Source organism: Anser anser (assembly GCF_964211835.1).
Source record: "Anser anser genome assembly, chromosome: 10".
NCBI classification, from domain to species: Eukaryota; Metazoa; Chordata; class Aves; order Anseriformes; family Anatidae; genus Anser; species Anser anser.
The window spans coordinates 2,748,250-2,769,305 of record NC_139730.1 but is presented as its reverse complement, the minus strand read 5'-3'; the positions used below and the strand labels follow the sequence as shown (position 1 = coordinate 2,769,305).

General features: G+C 46.8%; 2 protein-coding genes across 7 annotated transcripts in view; one reads left to right on the top strand and one right to left on the bottom strand.

Annotated features, from left to right (window-relative positions):
* The first annotated feature begins 4 nt into the window (after positions 1-4).
* Positions 5-16,127, top strand: RAB11A (RAB11A, member RAS oncogene family). Its single transcript, XM_083851265.1, has 5 exons — positions 5-138; positions 6,691-6,886; positions 7,800-7,993; positions 8,449-8,529; positions 14,379-16,127. Exons 1-5 carry the CDS (start codon positions 99-101, stop codon positions 14,516-14,518), a joined length of 651 nt encoding a protein of 216 aa, XP_083707391.1. The 5' UTR covers positions 5-98; the 3' UTR covers positions 14,519-16,127.
* Positions 15,615-21,056, bottom strand: part of MEGF11 (multiple EGF like domains 11) — a 286,896-nt gene continuing 281,454 nt past the window's right edge. For all 6 annotated transcript variants that reach the window (XM_083851208.1, XM_083851197.1, XM_083851210.1 and 3 more), the window contains one exon: positions 15,615-20,930. In XM_083851208.1, coding sequence (XP_083707334.1) covers positions 20,770-20,930 — 161 coding nt within the window. In that variant the 3' untranslated portion in view covers positions 15,615-20,769. The remainder of the gene's footprint in view (positions 20,931-21,056) is intronic.

The window sequence follows — 21,056 nt, the reverse complement described above, 5'->3', positions numbered from 1 at the left end:
CGGAAGGCGGCGGCTGTGGGAGGGCGCAGAGGCGCGGAAGCGGCTGCAGGGAGGGGCCCGGCTCCCGCTGCCCGTCCCCGGCCTTCGGCGTCCGCACCATGGGCACCCGCGACGACGAGTACGACTACCTCTTCAAAGGTACCGCCCGACGCGGCCCCCTTCCCCGCCCGGGGGTCCCCCGCTGTGGTACAGACGGGGGCGGGCTGTGAGGGTGCGGGGGGTGGGGTGGGGGTGCGGGGCTGTGGCCTGGGCAAAACGGGCAACAAAAAAAAACGCGATCCCTCGAATTTCCATGTGGAAAAGGGGCGTTGTCGCTAGCTATAAGTCAGGCGTTTGTACCGGTGTTGAGATCAGGTCGGGAGGTACCAAGAAATGCCTCCCTCCTCGTCTTGCAGCATCGGTGAAGGCCCTGCTGGTCACGAATTTAGTCACGTCAAACAACTTGTTTTGTGGACCTGTGGGCAAATTATCAAAAATATTGCGTTATATATCCTAGAATTGTAGAATATCCCGAGTTTGTAGGGACGCACAAGGATCATCGAGTCCAACGCCTGGCTCCACACAGGCCTACCCAAAAATTCAGGCCACATGACAGAGAGCACAGTCTAAATGTTTCTTAAACAAAAAAGCAAGCCTGCTGCTCGTCGTCAGGCCCCAGGATCTTACAGAACAGCAGCGTTCTTCTCAGTACCGTGAAGCTCTTGTAATGACTTTGAAGAATTATATTTTTTGTTCTCTGTCTTGTCCAATTTCCATGTGGAAACTGATGTTATTACTAACTAGAGGTCAGTCCTCTATACTGGTATTGATATCAGGTCAAGAAGTACCAAGAAGTGTCTCGTTTCTTATCTTGCAGCGTTGGCAAAGGCCCTGCTGATCACAAATTTAGTCACATCAGACAACTTCGTTTATGGACCTGTGTGCAAATCATCAAAACCATTGCATATCCTGACAGGATTGTGTAAATTATTGTTCTAGCTGTGAGGAAATACCAGTGATGTAGAACTTTTTGGGAGAGGTGCTACATTTTATTGGATTGCTTATGTATATAATTGCAAAATAATAAAGTTGGGATCCATGTGTATGGAAAAATTCCAAGCTAGGTAAAATGGTTGCCACTCCGAAAGGTTTTTACCATTTAGAATAGTTTATGGAAGCTGTTGGGAGTGCCGGGGCTGCTAGGGAAATGGTGCCATGAAGATAGGAGTGATTCACGTTTTCCGAAGTTAAAGCAGACCGCAGGAAGTTCGTGCAGCATCTCCGAACTGGGATTAATTTGGCGGCTGAAATAACATCAGCAAATGCAGAGTTGCACAAATTGTGGAAACAGTTGTAACTGTCCAAAAGCGGAGGTTGTTTGAAACAAAGCGTCCCCACTCTGGAATGGTCTTGGAATTATTGTGGCAATGAGCTGTCTCGTCACCAGGCACTGTCCAAAAAGGCAAGTGGTAGGTTTAAAAAAAAAAAAAAGGCTCTTGAAAGAAGAAATGAGAACTCAAGGGGAATGCTAAGCCAATGTTTGAGCCTCCTGGGGCCTGAGGGGAAATGCAGGCAGCACAGGCGTACCCGTTCTGAAGGGATGTTGTGGAATTAAAAGGATGCAGAAGGGCATCCGAATAATCAGAAGAGATCTCATGGGCTCACATCCCTTATATGGAGCTGATGTGGAACTACAACAAACAATAGATGTTTTTTCCCTATTTACCCATATTGCTCATTGCTTTAATTTTGGTAATTTGGAGGTGAGGGCTTGCTGGGACAAAGCTTAGTGCCACCCTGATCTTTTCTGTTCCACACAGGGCTTCTCAGCACCAGTCCTGCCCCTTGAGCTGGGCGTTGGTCTGTCTGGACACCTAATGCAGTCCCAGTTCTTCTGGGTTCGTGACCTAAAGGGACATGGTCAGTCGGTGGGACTGAGCTCAGGCTTCGACGTGCTCTGAAATAACAGGGCGATATTCTCTGGTTCAGCTGCCTCTTACTGCCCTTGAGCTAAACTGCCGCTGGGCTGTTTGTGCGGGACCTCTGTTCTTGTCCCGTCAGCCACTGCCAACAGCTGTGTGTCAAAATCTGCTGACTGCTGGCGGCTGGAATCGGAGCCCCCTGTGCCCTGCACAACTGGGTCTCAGTGCCTGTCACAAGCTGCCCCTCGCCTGACTCCACGCAATGCTTTAGTGTATGTTATTGCCCGGTAGGCCTAGCTTAAAAAAAAAAAAAAAAAGGCTAGTTTCTGGTAAATTCTTCTTGTCTAGCTATGCATATCTTTGTATTCTCCCGTACTTTTGGGGTTCATCTGAGAGAGCAGTGCCTACTGTTCCCAGCACTGTGCTTCAGGAAACACCAGGTCTGGGAAGTCCCCTTTGTGGGACTCTTTCTCTAATTTTAATGGGAGGAAAAAATACGGTGACATAAGGATGTTACTTAATAATTTAACCTGGTTTACGTGCAGAAACTTTTAGCTCTGTTTGATTAAAGTGGCGGACCTACAGTTGATAAGTAGTTAACAAAGTAACCCGTACTTGTAGAATATGTCTTCTGTGTTTTTTGTGGACAAAGCTTGAGAGGATTAGGTTTGTGCCCTGACCATCTGGAACTTCGGATTTGGGGTCAGCCTCCTCATTTCCGAACGCAGACCTGCCTTGCAGTGACTTCAGCTGACTGCTAGAGAAACTCCTCTTTCAGCTTCCTGCTCTGTGTCAGGTTCATTCCTCCACCTTTTTCCTTTGCTGAGGGAAACTGAAACCAGGCAGACCTGTTGGTCTGGATTTTAGACAATGCCTTTTTTCTTTGTGCTTTGTTTATAGAAATCAGTAAGGAAAACCGTTGCATGGCAGGTACGGGCTTATACGTGGTAGCACGCCTTATGCCTGTCACTCTGCCAGATGTGGAAGCCCTTTTGTGCTCTAACAAACCCGCCTCCTTATCCCCGTTACTGCAGTCGTGCTTGGAGCGTTGTGTGCAGTAGGTCCGGGTGGTGAATGAGCCCTACCTCAGAGTTCTCTGGGACATGAAATGGGTGGATGAAGCAGAAGGTGCAGCTGAGGAGGGCGATGGATTTCAGGTACGGTCACGTTAGGTTTGTTGGCAGCTGCCTAGAAGATGTGCAATCAGGTCATCTTGTGCGCGTTTCCTTCAAACCCCAATTTACGTGGGCTGGAAGAGGTGTTCAGCAGGTTCTTGTGGGTGTCATGGAAATGCGTACAGGCTCTTAATTTGTATGCTGCTTTATAGCAGAGTTCAGGGCAGATAAAAGAGTTTTCAGACATAGTAATCCCGTAGTGCTAGTCTGCATGGCTTAAATTGTGTAATACGCCGCTTGTCTGCGGTAAAGGTTGTTTCACAATGCGAGCTGGTAGTGCTGGGCTTTCTATTTTCAACCTGATGAGGTTGTCAATTACATACTTTATGAGCTAGTTGAAATTCTCAGAAAATACTTTAATTAAATCAGAGTTTTATCAGAAATAAAAAATTGAGAGTGCTGGAATGTTTGTGAAAAATTAATACATCTATAAATTGCTTCTCAAGCAGCTTATGGAGTTGAATTCTTATTTTGGCCTTCTGCAGAAATAAAACTGGAATTACAGAATGACGTTCATTTAGTTGCACGGACTTCATGAGATTCCTTTTGTCCACCGAAAACTCATCTTAAACCTCTCCAGCGCTGAGTTAGCTCGTTAGATGCATTGTGTTAAGGCGCGTTGCTGCAGGTGTTGAAGTGGCGCACCGCTAAACCAATGAGAATGACGGGGGGGTCACTTCCACTGCTTCTCTGGGTACTCTCAGGGTGTGCCAGTGCAAATTTCACCGGACTGCAAAGCTTTCTAAGGTGCTACTCGTGCAAGGGAAGTGGTGGTCCAAAGAAAGCTGTTGATGGAGGTTCTCAGGTCTGGGTCTTAAGGCTGAACTTGCTTAAGTGTTTCCCCTAAGCTTTAGTCCTTCCAGTGCTGGTGTAGTGAAGGAAAAGGAATTTGCTGGTGGTGCAAAGCTGAGGGGTATGGAGAAAAAGCTGGAGTATGGTACTAGAAGATCTGCGTGGTGATGAGGACAGCAGTTCCCCCAGTGAGGCAGGATTCACAGCATAAGGTTTTGTGACCGGGGACTCACGGGAAGAGTTAATTCCAGCGTAAGGTGTTTCTGGTAGATGGAAATATTAAAATCCTCATATACGTCACCAGTGAGATCTCACCTAGAATGCTGGATGCAGTTCTCGCTGCTTGGGAGAGAAATTGAAAGACTTATGGGGGATGTCTGCGGAGAACGGGCAGCCTGTAAGGAAACACTTGAGAGGTTGGCTCACTTAGGTGGTAGAACAAGACTGAGGAGATGTGGTTGCTTTCTGTAAATACCCAGACCAATGTAAACACCACTGGGAGAAGAAACTAATAAGCTAATGGACAGTGCTGGCACACGAACACCGCTATCAGCTGACCGCTAATTTCTTCTGAAAATTAGAAGGCAATTTCTAACCATTAGGAGTGAGTTTCTGGAAAAGAAGCCCAGTAAAAGTGCGTGTGCAGGAACAATTAGCTTTAAGGTGGAACTAGATACCGTCACGTCTCTGGGATGGTTAGAGAGGGACTCAGCCACTCCTACTGCATTGCTGTGCTAAGAATACGATACATGGGAATACAGTGGAGTATGAAATATCAGACTGAGGTGGTTTGGTAAGGAAAGCAAAATGAAAATTAATACAATTTGTTGACTGTTAAAGCTGTGTCAGCTCATAATTATATTCGAAGAGCGGTGTTCTCTGGACTGGCAGAAATACAGAAAGTGTGAGGAGTCCTAGCAGCCCGCTGACACTGCAAGCTGTTCCTGTGTCCGTGCTCGAGATGAGCTGCAGTGGCCCAATTAAGTAGAGGAAATAGCTGGCTTCAAGGAGGAAAGTAAAATGTTTCCCCCTTTTAATTGGGACATATTAATCTGGTGCTGGAAGCCGTTCAGAACATAAGCAGCGTGGGATTCAGACAAGGTGAGGAAAAAAAACTTGGTAGAGGAATTAAAAGGACCGGTCTATTTTTGAATGTCTGAAAACTCTGCTTTGAAATATGCACTGAGCAACGAAAATACTTGAGGGTAATACTTAGCAGGCGTATGATGCAGCCTGCTGGGAGAAACGGGATGATGTGTGTGGATTGCTTTCCTCGCGTAGAGAAGCTTTCAGCCCCTGGAGCAGCTAACAGTGGGTGACCGTGGGACTGAGCGACTCGTGCCTCCCAGGAACTCGCTGTTCATAACGCGAGTGCAAACATGATGTCATCTAAAACCTGAACCTGCCGCAAGAGTTCTGAAGATCTCGTTTGCCGGCGAAAGAGGGAAAACTATGGCAGCTTGCCAGGCAGTGATGATATAATTGGGTGTCTCGTCCCCTGCACTAAGTTTATTACCGCCCGGCATCCTCTGTGCCAGCAAAGCTGTTTTCTGCCACCGAACTGTGCTGACCTGTCCTTTAGGAAAGTGGAATCTGATTTGCATTCGGTCCAGGTGCGTGCCACCTACCTGCGCCTGTGATACTCGTAAACAGAAGTGGTTAACAGGGCCGCTGTGCTTTGTGCAGCTTCTGTAGCTTGGCTGGCTGCTTGCTGAGTCAGCTGGCAGGGGAAGCTGGGAAGATGTTTGTTTTGATGAGGTATTCTCTAAAAGACTATTTGAAGCTAGCGTTTGCTGCAGTTTTCATTTTATGGAGGGGGGTTTTTTAAAAGGTGCTTCTCGGCTCTTACAGTCAGGGAAAATCCCATTTGTCAGAGCTGTTGTGCATTATTTAAACAGAAAGTGGTGTCTGCTGTGTGACGCAGCAAAAGCTGCGAGGGTTTGTGCTGCTAGACTGAGACTCACTCCTCACATCAGTGGACTCATTCCTCTGTTGTACCACACAGCATATCTAACACTGTGTTGCAACATCTTGAAGTTTAAATGATGTGTGTTACTGAGCAAGTGTTTGTTTTCTCAAAACAAGCATCTCCACGCTGTTTTTTTGTCACCCAAGTGTCGATTGTTTTGCCTGTGCTGGCCTGATGCTCTGCAGAGCACAAAGGTTATCAGCCTTGCTTCTCGAGGGTCTTACTCATCCTCTGTCCTCCGCTTCCTTCTGTTATCTGCTCAGTGCCTTATCTGAAGGTCACCTAGAGGAGCTGCTGCCGGTGCGACTCGGGGAGGGACATGACTTGGCCTGGCTGAAATTCCTGCATCTGGGTAGTGAGTTTCAGGTTGGGCTCAAGCTCGTCCCTTTCAGCTCAGCACCGTGGGATGGTGCGAGGGATCCTTGTGACGCTTGTCTTCCTGTCCCAACTGGACTTTACGCCTTCTGTCAATCTCTCGTCAAGCATGGCTGCATCCTTCCCGTTAGTTCGCTCAGCACTGTGATGAGTCAAGGCCAGCTGGGAAGGGACTTTTTTAACTTTTTGACTGCCATGTGTAGTTCTCCTGGAGGAGGAATATGATTCAATGCAAAGGAGATTGAAATGTAACTACTAAAAGTCACGTCTAAAGTCTGTTCAGCAGGCTGGAGAATGTGGCAGCTCTGGTTCTCTGGAAATCTCAGGGCTTGGACAACAGACCCGTGACAAGAGGGGTGGCTTTGCTATTCTTTTTCCGTCTTGGTTTGTTCTGGAAAATGAATGTGTTCATTGTGGGTGATTGTCAATAGATGGTGTACACCTGGAATCTGATTCTGATGTCGTTTCTCTCTTGTAGTTGTGCTTATTGGAGACTCTGGAGTAGGCAAGAGTAACCTCCTGTCTCGATTCACTCGCAATGAGTTTAACTTGGAGAGCAAAAGCACCATTGGAGTAGAGTTTGCAACAAGAAGCATTCAAGTTGACGGGAAGACAATCAAGGCTCAGATATGGGACACAGCAGGGCAGGAGCGATACCGCGCTATAACATCAGCGTAAGTGGTAGCCTGTGCAGCTGAAGAGATGCTGTTGCTGAGAAGGGTCGTCTTTGGGCCCTTCTAATTCCTCAAACGCATACAAATTATTTTGTTTTGTCATGTAATATCCACAATGTGTGGGGGAAGGAAGCTTGAATATTTTTCTGTCCAGAAGCTTGGCCTAGTAGGGCTCTGCACAAAGCTGATCTGCCTCTCAGTGCTGTCATGATATGTAACTGGGAGCATTTCTAACCTAGAATACTTTCAGAGCTTTCAGAGATTCATTTAAACACAAGCCATTGATAAAGTTACAGCTGTAATCGTGGAGGTTTTATCAGTGGTAACCTATGACCAGACATACTGCTCGCTTTACATGCTTATTTAATTGAAAAAACAGCGTAGTAAAAGCTGGATTTAAGTAAAGCTGGAGGTATAATTGTGGGGTGGGAGAACACAACCTGCTTCTCTTCTGACTGTGTAACTGTGCCTCTCTCTGGTCTGAAGGCAGACCAGCTGGGGCCGTTCATAAAGGGACTAGATCAGGCTGATATTTTTATGATCCCGTGAGTCACTCTTAACTCTTCCTGTCACTCCGGGCTGTGCCCGTACTGCACCCACAACGGTGGGTGGGGAAGACTTTCCAGGAGTGGGTTGGAGGTGGAAGGTGACAGTAGCTCCTTGCAGATTCCAGTGCTTCATTTTGGGGTGCAGGGTTCTCCATCAGACTCTGAGCTGTCCTGGCTGCTCTGGTGGTCCTGTGTCATAACCCTAACCTGGGTGCTTTACTTCTACTGCTTCAAGTCCCACGTATCGTGCTTTAGATATTTTTTATATAGCTGTCTTTGCAGTAACAGGCAGTAGCTGTTAGTAACTTGTCACTTTTAATCATGATGTTCCTTGCAGGTTCTCTAACACATCTCCCCACCCGCAGGTACTATCGAGGTGCTGTAGGGGCATTACTGGTGTATGACATCGCTAAGCACCTCACCTACGAGAACGTGGAGCGATGGCTGAAGGAGCTGAGAGACCATGCTGACAGCAATATCGTGATCATGCTTGTGGGAAACAAGAGTGACTTGCGCCACCTGAGAGCAGTCCCTACAGATGAAGCCAGAGCTTTTGCAGGTTGGTGAAATCAAAATAAATTTCTGGGTGAGTGAGGATGTCTGCCTGCAGGTATGGCCTGCCGTTCCCCCGATACGGCTAGCCCTGCTAAATAAGCTGCCACAACATACTGGGAGGTGGAGAAACTTGACGAGGTTAAAACAAGATCCGGGAAGTTTCCCTGCACATTTCTTGAAAGTGCACCAAATTCTCACTTTCAGTGATGCATCGTGACATGCCTAAAGGCAACGCAGCACTAACGGCAATCCCTGTGCCTGAGGATGAGTGTGAATTGTTGTTGCTGTTGGGTGGTGCTGCTCTCATACCACGTAAGGGGAAAACACCACAACTTTTACTTTTTTTGGTACCCGCGCATCTGATCAGTAACACCACATACACTGGCTGGTACATAACTTCTTCCAGATGGGAGATAAATGTTCTGTACTCCTCTAATTATAATGTTTCTGTCCACACAGAGAAGAATGGTTTGTCATTTATCGAGACATCTGCTTTAGACTCTACAAATGTGGAAGCAGCTTTCCAGACTATTCTGACAGGTGAGTCATCCAGTGCTCTCTGCTTTGAGGAGGGAGGGCAGAACGCTGCTCAGACGTGAGGCAAGTAGGCAGTTCTTTGCCTGTAAAATGTTAAAAATTTTATTTAATCACCCTTCACAACCATTACATTTGGAATCCATTTGGTCCTTCCTTTGAGCAGCACCGTGCGTCTGTGACTCCTGAGCACAGGATAGTCACTGTCACTGCGTTTAATAGTCCTGGCCGGACTTTCGACCTTTGTAGTGTGCAATGGCAGTGAGTGCTACAGTCTTTATGCTCTGTGGATCAAGTACTTCCTTTTTCTTTAAACCCTTTATTTGATAGGCAAAACATCTCACTTCTGTGACGTTGGCACCTGGTTAAATTGTATTTTTGTTCACGTAGTTAGATTTATTTTTTTTTCATTTTGGCAGGTAATTGAGACTTTTGAAAACATACCATAACGAACTAGTTAGCCATACTGGAACATGCAGGGGAGGAGGCAGCTAGGAAGTTAGTGCTGTAATAAATATGTAAAGCATTTTTTTTGAGTTGTCTGAAATTCTTTAGCAATGATGAGAGAGAATTCATAGGCTGTTGGAGTACGTCCTGCTACATGCCTTCTTCCTGTATCCATCTGTGGTTTTTTTCCTACCTTTAATTGTAATAGGGTTCTGGTTCTTTTCTGTTTTTACAGTGGGTTCCTAAACAGTAGTGTTCCTGGCTATATACTAACAAAAAATGTAAACGTGTCCACGTCAGACAAATACACAGTGCATAGGGATGTGTCATCTCACTGCTTTCATGCCATGGTGCGACTAGAGCTTGACTTAGTTTCCTCTTTAGCCAACCCTTGTGGTTCCCTTTTAACTTCAGTCTAATCATTTGGCTGTAATTCAACTTTGCACAAATGCTGAAAAAAGGAGAGCAGTTATGTTTATACGTTTACTTCCTCATGACTAAGTAATGATGCCATAAGAGGGTGGGCGACAAAGGAGTGGCTGAATGCGATGGTATCTGTGGTGCCTGATGGCTTTCCTGTTTTCTTCCTCTACCTAATAGAGTCAGTTATGTCAAAATTGCTTGTGAATTTGGGCATGGATATTTCAGGAGAAACGCATTTTTTATTGCTTGCTTGTAACTGCTAAAACCCTAAACTTCTTTCTTTATGTGTATCCTTGCTATTCCCTCTCCTCTCAGGGGCACCTATACTGAACTGTGAGGTCAGGTTCTGGCTAAATGTGCTGTGTGTAGTATAGAACAGCCTTGCTGCCTGCTCTTAGAGTTTTCAGGGGGGATCAGGGCTCTTGGATAAAGGTTAGGTATTTAACTTTCATGCCTGTTCAGCACCAGCACTAATAAAAACATATCTGGAAATACATCAGACGTTGTTTACCCCCTCCCAAGGTGGCTGTCAGGCTGTCATATGCAATATAAACTGATCATCCAACTGCCCCCAGTCTCCTTGTGGACTGCTCTGTTCCCTAACAGCGATGGCTGAAGAAGTGGGAAGTTTGCTGCATGCCCTGGGCTGCTGCCTTATTTCTGCAGAGCTGTGTGACACTCAGATATGACATACTGCTGTTGCCATGGGGAAGCAGTTTACCTCTTGGGCACAGGCTAGGCTGTTTCTTTATCTCTCCTCACATGCTTCCAACGGTACCTTTTATTCCAGAAGTTATTTTGGATTCTAATTAGCAAAGGTTTGATTTTTTTCTGGTTTAATTTTTCTGTAAGGGAGAGCAGGCTGTAATGGGAGAGCAAGGGATTAAAACTAGACCTCAGCGGACTCTGACAGATTGTTGGAGCTGTTGTTTTTCCACAAACGTCAGTGCTCCCTGCGTGTTGCTGTGCCAGTGTTTTGGGGAAAGAGCTCTTGGGCATGCGGACAGAATCCTTGTTCAGGAGGGGCTGGTTCAACTGCGCTGGAAGAAATGCTTCTGCTGATTAGTGGGCATGTGGCTCACTCCAGACACCAGCTCCTGTTTCAGGGAGATAAAGATGAAGTAAATAATGCATTAGCAGCAGGTTGCCTCCATCTCTGCTGTGACTGGCATGCAAAGGACGAATGTTCTGCCAGTAAACTTCTCGATAACACTTCACAGCTGGCTTTTTCTGTTAATGATTTGCTTTGAAGGAAAGAGGGGAGCAGTCATCCGAGGAATGTGGTTTTCAGAGTGACCCTGCAGAATCATGGATAGTCTGTCTGTGTTTGGCAAGTTTGCCTCTAAGCGTAGTGCTGGAGGGTGGAATACTCGCTCTCCTTTGAAGAAGGAGATTGATAAAGCCAGCAGGCTTTGCCACAGGCTGCAAGTGGAGGAGGTTGAAGAAGAAGGGGCAGGGCATGCTGCTGTACCAGCTCTGCTAGTACTTGCCCTGCTGGGAACGGCACCGCAGAGACATCCTAGGCTGCTCGTGATGCCTTTCACACAGCTCTTACGTCTTTCCCGGACAGGGTGGGTAGTGTGACTGGGGTCTGTAGCGAAAATCCTTTCCTATCCAGCCCTCGTGAAGCTGGTCTGGTTGGGACAGCGAGGGAAAGCTGTTAGTCCTTTCCCCTGGAGGCGTAGCAGGTCCGTGTTAAGCGTATTCATGCCTAGACTCTCACATGAAGCCACCTGGCTTTGGGCACAGAAAACATGAATCCGTCATGGTTAGCACAGCCTAAGTGAGCATGTGGTCTCCTGTTGCGGGTGGAAGCAGGGGAAGAAAGCTTTTCTTTCCTCTCGCTGTGTTATAGAGGATTCTTGGCGGGCCGTGCATCTTAACAGACAGGAAGCCTGCTAGGTTTGTGCATACCATGTGAGGTTTGGGGACCTTTTCCTCTGTGGCTTAGGGTAATGGTCCCTGTCCAAGTTCCTCTGTTGTGAGATGTCTAGACTTCAGGGACCGATTCTTGTGTGCACAAAGCTGCTTTGTATTATCTGGCAAATGAGAGAGACTGGTGTTATAATCCCATCCCCTCTGAGCATTCACAGCAGGATAAAGCATCCTTAAAGTAAACCCGAGGCAGCCTCCGCTCCCTGCCTCGCTCAGTGCCGCCTCTGTTCCCATAGCGTGTTCTGCCGTGGTTTCATCTCTAAGGAATCCCATCTCCAAGGAAACAACATCACAGAGCGTTAACATTAAGAAATGTAGGGATTTCCTCTTGTTAGCTCTGTACACCTGAAACTGAATGAAGCACTAGCGCTGCTTGAGGAGACAAGGACTGGACAAGCTCCTCCTAGACAGCGGTGCCTTTTTTCCCCAGCTCTCTTACACTGCAAGGCCTGTCTCACATGGTTACCAATTATGCAGTGATGCATTCTGCCGAATGTGCTCTTAATAAGGTCTCAGTCAGTTACTGAGCAGAGCATAAAGTGTAGTGTCTTCATTAAAAAGTGCACGTCTTCATTAGCCCGTCGTTCCTTGGTGCAGACCAGTCTGAGTGTAGGCTTTGCCTTGGGGCATTTTGCCCCGGGAAGAGCAGGTTTAAGCTGTTCCCACCTCCTCCATCACACCAACACAACTATGTGTGGTGAAAGAGTGTGCAGCTGATCCAAGGCAAGGCAGTATTTAGCCGTTTAGGCTTTCATCTAGGGCAGCACGCTGTGTCTGCACAGAGGTTTGTAACCACAGAGGAGGGGAGAGGTGGCAGTGAGCAACAAAAATAAATGGGGCTGCTTCAAGCTGATTTGAGCAGCGCTGCTGCTAAACATCCTTGCAGGGCTGTCAGGGAGCGGGGATCAGCTGGAAATACATTCCCACAGTCAGAAGGAATAGGCGCTCTATCAGCAGAGAAATCAGCGCTGTTGAGATTATTTTTAAGACTTCAGCGAACAGCCCTGTAGATCTTTGCTTTGAGATGAGGGTGTTGTGCACAGGACACCCTGGTGGCTCACAGGGGTGGAGGAAGCGTGTGACAGCTCGTGTTAGGGACCAGTATGAACTTGTTTAGGAAGTTCTGTGGAAAACAGAATTGCCGCTGCTGAGCGTGCTACTAGAGAGCTTCCAGTAACAAAGGCAGCAAAACCCTTCTGCTGTTGAATAGGAACAGGCAGTGCTTTGCTGGGGGTAAGCTGGCTGCTCACCCAGAGCTGGGGCAGTGAGGTGGAGCAGAAAACTTGCAGAAAGTAGAGCAGATCTCTTCCAGCTGTGCTCCCTCCATGTGCATGCCCCAGGGTCAACCTGTGAAGGTGCTCATGTGGAAGACGGTTGGAAAGAACAGTGGACATCAGAAAGGGTGACACCAGAAAATCCTCTTGTACGTTTGCAGCGCTCATTTGGTTGATCTGTGACCTGACCGTATCTGAACGCATACACACATTCAGCTTTCTGAAGAATCTTTCATGATCTGAGTCCGAGCTGCCTCTTTGGAGGCCCAGGCAGCAGATTCTTCTCTCACAGCACTACTTGCAAAGATTACGGTTCCTCACACAGCCCATAGATACAGCGCAGTGTCCGTGTGAGAAGTTACTTCTTGGTGAGCAGCTGTGTGGATGTGTGCAGCCCTGCTCGTAGTCTTCTGGGGAGCACTCAGCCTGTTCGTAACGGCAGCTTACACAGGGTTTGGTGCAGCAAGAGCAAGGTTTGCAAGCCTTGTTCGTTAGGAACCCTTTTTAACTGCTTGGTGCCATCAGGTCTCGTCTCCGTCCAAGCAGGCACGTAGCTTGTGACCAGCCCTTGGCAGCACGGAGGACTTCTCTGCATGAGATTGCTCAATTTCCAGTACCGAAATGATGTCAGGATGTGCACTAAGCAGCAGCTCATTAAAAGTCTGAACAAAGGCGACTCACTAATGATGAATTTCTGGTGGGAAAGAAGCTTCTTGGTCCGAGGCCAGACAAGGTGCTGGGGACATCGTTAACCAGCTGACGAGGGACCTCAGACCTCTGAATGAACTCGAACCTTTGCCGTGTTTCACCGGTTGTGAGCAGTGCTGTGCAGCAGGAATGGAGCGCATGCACCCTCTTCTTGAGCGACCTGAGCTTATCTGGAGCGTCCCAGCAGGGCAGGGAGCTGCAGCGTGCAGATGGGGTGTGGGCATCAGCCCCGCTCTCTGGGCTCAGCCGCTTGGCGCTGCTGTTCTGTCTCCTGCCAGCGCGCCGTTCTCTTGAGCTCCTCTGATGTTGTCACTTCAGGGTAGGCTTCTTTTTTTTTTCTGAATCTGAAACAACTTTTTTGTTAAACTGAGGTTTAACAAGCTTTTTTTTTTTTTTTTTTAAATGGTTTAGAACTTGAATTTGCAAGTGAGTTCCCCGTGCTCTATTTCTGGTATGCTTTATTTCCTTTCTGAGGTGAAGCGCTGCACCTCGTACTTTCATACACAGCTGAAGCGAGTGGTTTTGTATCTACTCTGAGTTTATGTTCAACACACACCATCGGCCACTAACTAATCCCAGGAAACTGGGCAAGGCTTTCAGTGCAGGCGTGGACTTGGCAGCGTGTTAGGTTAAACTCCTGTGCCTTTCCTGTGCTCTCCAGTTTGTGCTGGGATTTCTTTGTCTGGACTCCATATTTCTCCTCTGCAGTTCCAAAGCTGGTCTGCTCTAACACAGTCTCTCCTCAGAGTCTTAAGAATGATGACAAGGAATTGATGGCATAGCTTCTGATTCTTAGCAAATATACAGAATCCAGCAATTTTTTTTTTGCTTTTATGTCAAGGGGAATAAAGCAGTTGTGAAAGAAGTAATTTGTTTTGCAAAGATATTTTAACTTATGAATACAGAAGATATCACAATTAAACGTCTTGTGGAAGCTGCTGTGCATTACCTGTATAGTCCCAAAAGTATGGGGAATCTGTGCTCTGTTTGATGCTTGGTTTCCCCAGACGTTAACTTTCTGATGCTGTTTTGCATACGCGTAATGACGAGCTCTTTCTCATCTTCCAGAGATCTATCGTATTGTTTCCCAGAAGCAAATGTCCGACAGACGTGAAAATGATATGTCTCCAAGCAACAACGTGGTTCCCATTCATGTCCCTCCAACCACTGAAAACAAACCAAAGATGCAGTGCTGTCAGAATATATAAGAAATGTTCATTCTTTCCTAAAAGGCTGTGTATATTCCCCAGGTCCAAGATTTAAATATATTTGTAATTCTTGTGGTTACTTTCTCGTGTTCAGTTACTGCTTACTCCTGAATTTCTCCATGTCTTAACCACTTTGATTTCATTGTTTATAAATCTCTTGCTTCTACGTGGCTGCAGTATTTTCCCAACTCCGACTTGTCGGTTTTGGTTCAGTACGTTGTTTGGAACCGAACTGATCTCTTTCCAATGTGATGCCTGCTAGACAGAGCACAGACACATTTAGTGAGCACTTGAAGATGTTATTCTGCTCCTCGCAAAACAATTATTGTCAGGATACCTGGGAAAATATCTCTGGGCAGGAGATCTTTCCTTGTCTTAAGGTGTTGTATACTGCATCTAAAGCTTGATGAAATGCCTGTTGCTCTGAAGTGCAATTTTAATGTAAAGCTAAATGTTTTTGGCTACATCTTCAGATTGTCAAGTTGAGGATTTTCTATAGAATATTATGGGGGGGGGAAGAGAATTTCTTGCAAACAAGCAGCAGGGTTCTTGCTACCTGTGAATGAGCTTTTGTGGTTTGGCACCTGCTGCAAAGGAGGCTGTGGTGTGAGGCAGAGCTGCTGGAGGCTGGCCGGGGAGAGGCTGGTGGGACTCCGTGCGAGGTGCCGCCGGTGAAGTAAGGAAAGGACGAGTTAAAGCACGAGCTGTGTCGCTGGCTAAGGGTCGCTCTAACACTGGAACTTGCAGCGTGATTTTGTGTTGCCTGAGACTTGGCCTCCACAGTGCCGGTGGTATCAGGATTTGAGGATGCCTGTTTCCTTTCATGGCACACAGACTTGAAGGGTGTTGTCACACTGCATATCACATATATTAGTACATGCCACACGTTAATATATTCAAATGCTAGAGTTGATGAATCAGTAACTTCTACAACCTGGTCTTAGTTTTCAGTTCTGTTTCATCTGGTATTTCTCAATGATTCCAATGGCTTGGTACATGATCTTTAACAAAAAAACATCTGGAGTATTTCCCATTGGATGCATTCATTCTGTAGTCTGTCGCTCAGTACAAATCATCTGTTCAATTAGCTTGTTCAGGGATACATGAACTGTGCCTTCTGTCGCTGCACTCTGAAACCACTGCGTATTACACAGGATGTGCTATTCCCAAACGTGCCGTTAATATTAAGATTTGGGGGCTTTTGGCACTGGATTTCTACGGGATTTAAAGAGCTGTTTGTTGTATAAATGCCTGCGGTTGTTTATACAATGACAGGAAGCTAATTGTAGGGGCCCTTTCTCAAACTCTGACATGACCCACTTGGAACATCCAAATTTGGGTAGGCACTACCAGCTGCATTTCTTACCCAACCTTTCTGTCTTGCGGTGCTCATGATGTGTAAGGCACACGGAAGGCATTGCTGTAGTCGGTCACTTGTTTTATTTAATCCATTTCTCCTCCTAGTATTAGTTCTGAAGATGCTCTTTTGATCTGTTTGTAAATTACTTTGTATTTTATGCATGTACTGTAACTTGATTCATTATTTTTTTAGATTGATTTAAAATATATTCATCCATGATTCTAATAAAGAATTACAGGGGACGACTCAGTACGGTGTCGGGTGCACTTTTTGGGAGAAGTGGGATTTGACTTGAAGGGTTTTACTTACTGGAAACTTATAAACTTCTTGGAACAGCCTATGAGAAGACACGAAGTAGAAGCGCTCCCAGAAAAGGACTTGGAAGGGCCATGTACGACATGTAACACACTTGCCTTTGTTCATACCAAGCCTGTGGTTTTTGGGGGCTGATAGAGATCATCGCTGTGACTTTTTGGCAGCTTCAGGAAGCTTTTATATTGGGAAAAGTCTGTGGGCTCTTCTCTAGTCAAATCCTTGAATGGCTTTTACAAACCTCCTTATTTTTCCCCATTGCCACCAGTAAGAAAATCTCAGGGAATGACAAAGCACTGCCTTTCACAGCAAATTACCGAACCTTTTTGATTCACCACCCCGTTGCCCTCTGCTGAAGGAGTGGTGCCGTGGGAGGCAGCTGCTGCTGGGCCCTGTGCACGGTGCCCCCATAGCCTTGGGGGGAAGGTGCCCCCATAGCCTTGGGGGGAAGTCGCCTGCAGAGCGTGGGGCAGCGCTGGTGGCTGGGGCGGGATGCCTGAAACAGCCTGAAATTTTTGGGCCTTCTTGGTATTTATCGCAGGACTCTGAGCAGGAGGTGTAAGATGGGGCCCCTGCTCGCTGTGGGAACTGTTCTCAGAGAGCTTTCTTTGGCCAGACGGGAGGGTGTTTTGGAATTTACCAAATTACCAGGGCAGCCAACTTCTAAATTTGCCAACTGGAAATGCAGGGTGAGTTTCACTTCGCTCCCCTTTCTGATTCACTTCGTCAGACAGCCTGACTCAGCCGCCACGTCAGGTGTGGATTTCACATGGCTTTACGCAAGGCGCTTCCTCCTGGGGTAAACGCGATCGCGGCGGAGCCTGGAGGAGCACGAACCCCAGCTGCGGGCCCCTGCCCCACGCGGTGTCGCTGTGCGTGCTCGTGCTTCCTCGCCTCGGGACAGCCCGTGCTGCGTTCAAGTCCTGCGGCTGTGAGATGGCTGGGGGTGCGGATAGGCCAAGTAAGAACTCTTCTTTATTCTCCTCAGAACTTTACAATTAATAATCCTTAGAAATGCCTTGCAAAAACTGATTCTGTAATTGAAAACTGCTGCAACACGTAATTCAAAGTTTTCATGTAATAGTTTGTAAAGCCGTCATAAACTATTGACTTCTGAAGTATAATCAAATTGAGCACGTACTCAGATGCAGCTTCTTACCTAGTAAAGCCTTTGTGTTTGGGCAGACAGGGCAAGGTGCTGCTCCGCCTGGACACTGACCCGCCAGGCATTGCTCCTGCTAAGCTGCTGATTAATCATCTCCGCTGTAATTGGCATTACTTACGTACTGAAGTGTCTCTTCTCTGCTAATAGGAGACGACTGATTTTAATATATTGCTTTTGGGTCCTGAAATTAGCTTTCTGAGTTTCTGGGAGCTGTGCATAATCGTGCAAAATTGGCTTTGCTTGCCAAGAGCTTTTGCTCTCATTTACACATTTGAAAACCCCAGCCTTAATTTTGAAGCTGTTTGGTGGGTGTCGGTGGCTCCTGCATGATGGGAGTTGAGGCTCTGACTCTTAAGCAGAACGGACGTGGAATTGTTCTGATTTAAAGACGTTTTTATTAAACTAGAATTACTTTTTCTATCAGTTCAAACCTGATGAGTTTCTAGACTTTAATAGCTTATTGAGTGTGGCTTGTCAGGTAAGAGGATTACATGCTGGGCTTTAGTTAACAAGATTTTTAGAAATATGAAGCGCAAATATTGAAACAGCTTCAACGTGTAGCCATCTGCTGTATTGCCTCGGAGTCATCAGCTCTGAAGGTGTTTCAGCTGCAAATCCATGCTCATGGTTTATTGATCAGGCTCAGTAGAGCAGCCGGGTGCTGACATGGCTGTAGCGTGCCCGCTCTCATCGCTGCTGGCTGCAGCAGGGTCGCTGCTGGCCGGTGTCCTGTGCCCACCCAACTGCATCCCACTGCTGTCACTGGGCGCTGAGACATCGCCTGAGCATCGGGGGGAGACCTGCAGCTGGCACTTGCCTCGCCAGAGGTGTGTGAGCTGTGCATCACCCTGCTGTCGCTCAGACCTGCTAAGGTTAACCCCTGGAAGCAGCCCTACCAGAATTGTGAGAAAGATGCCTGCTTTTCCAGCTACGTTTCGTTTTAAAGCTGAGCCTTACTCAAAATGACCTCAAAGCTGCAGTCTGTATTACGCCGTTGTGCTTTCTGAGAAGTCCTGCAACAGAGAAACCAGCCTCTGGCATGGAAGGCTGATGCCTCTGGGGCTTTCCCCGCCGGAGTGGACAGCCCCTTGCAGCCAGCACTGGTGCGTGGAGAACTCGGACCTGAGCATGGGTTGGAAGTCCTGGTCTGCAAATGACCACGTTTGAGAAATGCACGTTGAGAGAAGTTCAATTTATTTTGTACAAGGTAGAATACCTTCGCACAGTGAACAAATATATTACAAATCTGTCTTGCCTTAAAAAAGTATTGCCATTTTGGTGCCTATTTTCTAAGCTAATGCTAATATACAAGAAGGTACTTGCTTTGTTGTTGTTGTTGTTTTCTTTCTCCTGTTAAGCTCTATGCACATTGTTGCATTTGGTTTGAAACTCCAGCTTTCAAAAAAAAACACATCTGAGCCCATCTCTGCTCTTTCATCTCAAACTTTACAGCAACACACACACAGACATTGGTCAGGCCGGCAGCTGAGACTGTTTGTGCTCGATGTCACGGTAGGTCTCTAACCAGAGGATTCCTTATCAAACTGCCTTTCCCTTGCTATTTTTGAGGTAAGTCTTTCCATACACGTATGCAAAATATATCCCTACTGGCTCTACAAAATAATTGTCTAGTTACATCTCAAATAAGGCTTTCCTGGAAAATAAAATTGCTATTGCTGATCAGTCATCGCCCCCATGCACACATGCAGCATTCATGTAAATACTGAAAATCCGCTGCTCTGCAAGCCTGGGGGGATCTCTGGGCTCAGCTGTCTCGCTGCCAAGCTTTGCACAGAGGGGTTCAGAGCCAACCCGACCACCCCACGGCGTCCCGGCTCCTGCAGCAGAGCATCGCCAGGGCTTCCACACCCTGAGATGAGCAGCCAGGGGCACTGTGTGGGCTCAGCGCCACCCGGCCCGGGGTGCTCCCGGTGATCTGCGGCCGTGTCGGACTCGGAGCTGAGTTGCAGCCACTGCCTCCGAGCTGGGAGGCTCCTCGGAGAGTCCCCTGGAGCAGCAGCTATGCAAGCGATCATGCTTTGAGCAAACTGCTTGGTGTTGGTTTCGTTCTCTTCTGCTTCCATCAGACTGGTGAATGTGCAACAGAATTTTTTTTTATACTTCAGAGGCAATCATTTTGCTACTTCCACGTTTGCCTAATAAAATTACATACTTAGAATCAATACTACTTCATGCTCAAAATCTACAAGGAACTGCTTAACGGCAAGTATTCTACTTTCTAGGTCAATAAGGATCACACACAAAAAATAAAAAAAAAAATTGTGGCTTAGTCCAAAGCTTTACCATAAGTCAACCCCTTGATAATTATTTCACAAACAGCTGCTGAAAAAGAAAACCCAGTTTCAGCTCAATTTAATGACATTTTAGGTAGAATCATCAACAAATAAAGTTGCACTACATGGTAATGCACATCAAATTAAAGGGTGTCATAAATGGCATGCTGTCAGGTGAATCACAATGGGGTGGTTTGTAAGATGGCCTAGAGAAGCCGACGTGTCCTAGCATTAGGAAAGGAAACCAAACCAGGGTTAGCCTGTGCAAACCTGCAGTGTCCCAGGGAAGTAAATGAAGGTGCAGCAGTTTAGGCTGCCTGACAAAGCTAGTGCATTTATCTAATAAAACTGAAGCTGTATAAGGAGAATTAAAGCATCGCTGTACCAATCAAAGTATGTATAGCTTGTTAAACGTGTGGTAAGCTGGGTATGAGACTCGTTGTTTAAACTGGACATCAACTGGACATTTGCCAAGATGTTAAATTTTAAAACCTGCACAGAATGTGTCTGTGTTAATATTCCTCTACTCAAATACCCTGGTACTGAATGTAAAGATGAACATTTCAGCGCTAATGTCCAAGCATGAGCTGCGCAGGATGCGTGTGGTGATGGCAGTAAATGAGGTTTCCAGACAGTGAAATGACAAGCTTCCCTGCTTTCGTTCAGAACAATGTCCATTTCCATGACAAAGATGTAAAACATATCCCAGTGTATTCCTAGTCACCTTGTTTCTAACAGTACAAGGGTTTTTTTGATACAGCTGGTAGAAATGTACGTCTCTAAGTCCTTCTACTTAGCGTGTTTTTGTGTTGTATTTTACAGCAAAGCCAGGGTTAGAATGCACACCATGGAGAGCCTTTGCCTGGAGCATGTGAGCACTTTCCTGGCGTGACGTACTCCAGTGACACCTGGAGAAGGTTCTCGTTAGTTCCTGTGACCCATATAAAAAAATGTCTTTTTAAATAATGTCATGCAGCAGCAGCTGGCCCAAGCTGATGTTTTGTTACGTTAGGTCCTTGCGTAAGTCTGCAGTCACGTCAGCATCCTGCAGCACAGAAAAGGATTGTCTTCTCTTTTGCTTCCTCAAAGTTTGTGTTACAGCACAGTGAAGTCCATCCCTTTAAGACTGCTTGTCCCAAGATGGCCCGTGCGTCGGGCTGTGCCTCACGGGGAGGAGGTCGTAGTGACTAGGAATGTGACTGTTCCTAGGCAGGTCGTATGGGTTTTGGAGGTAACTGGCACTCCGGCCACGGGCGTCTTGGACCACGCTGACGGTGGGCTCTGGGAAAGCAAGGAAAAACGGGTTATAGCACCCAGCAGCACTCCTGGGGCTGTAATTACTCTACATTTTGACACAAGCACAGAACATCAGCTTCCCAAACCCCTCTGTTCCCCTAGCAGCTTTAT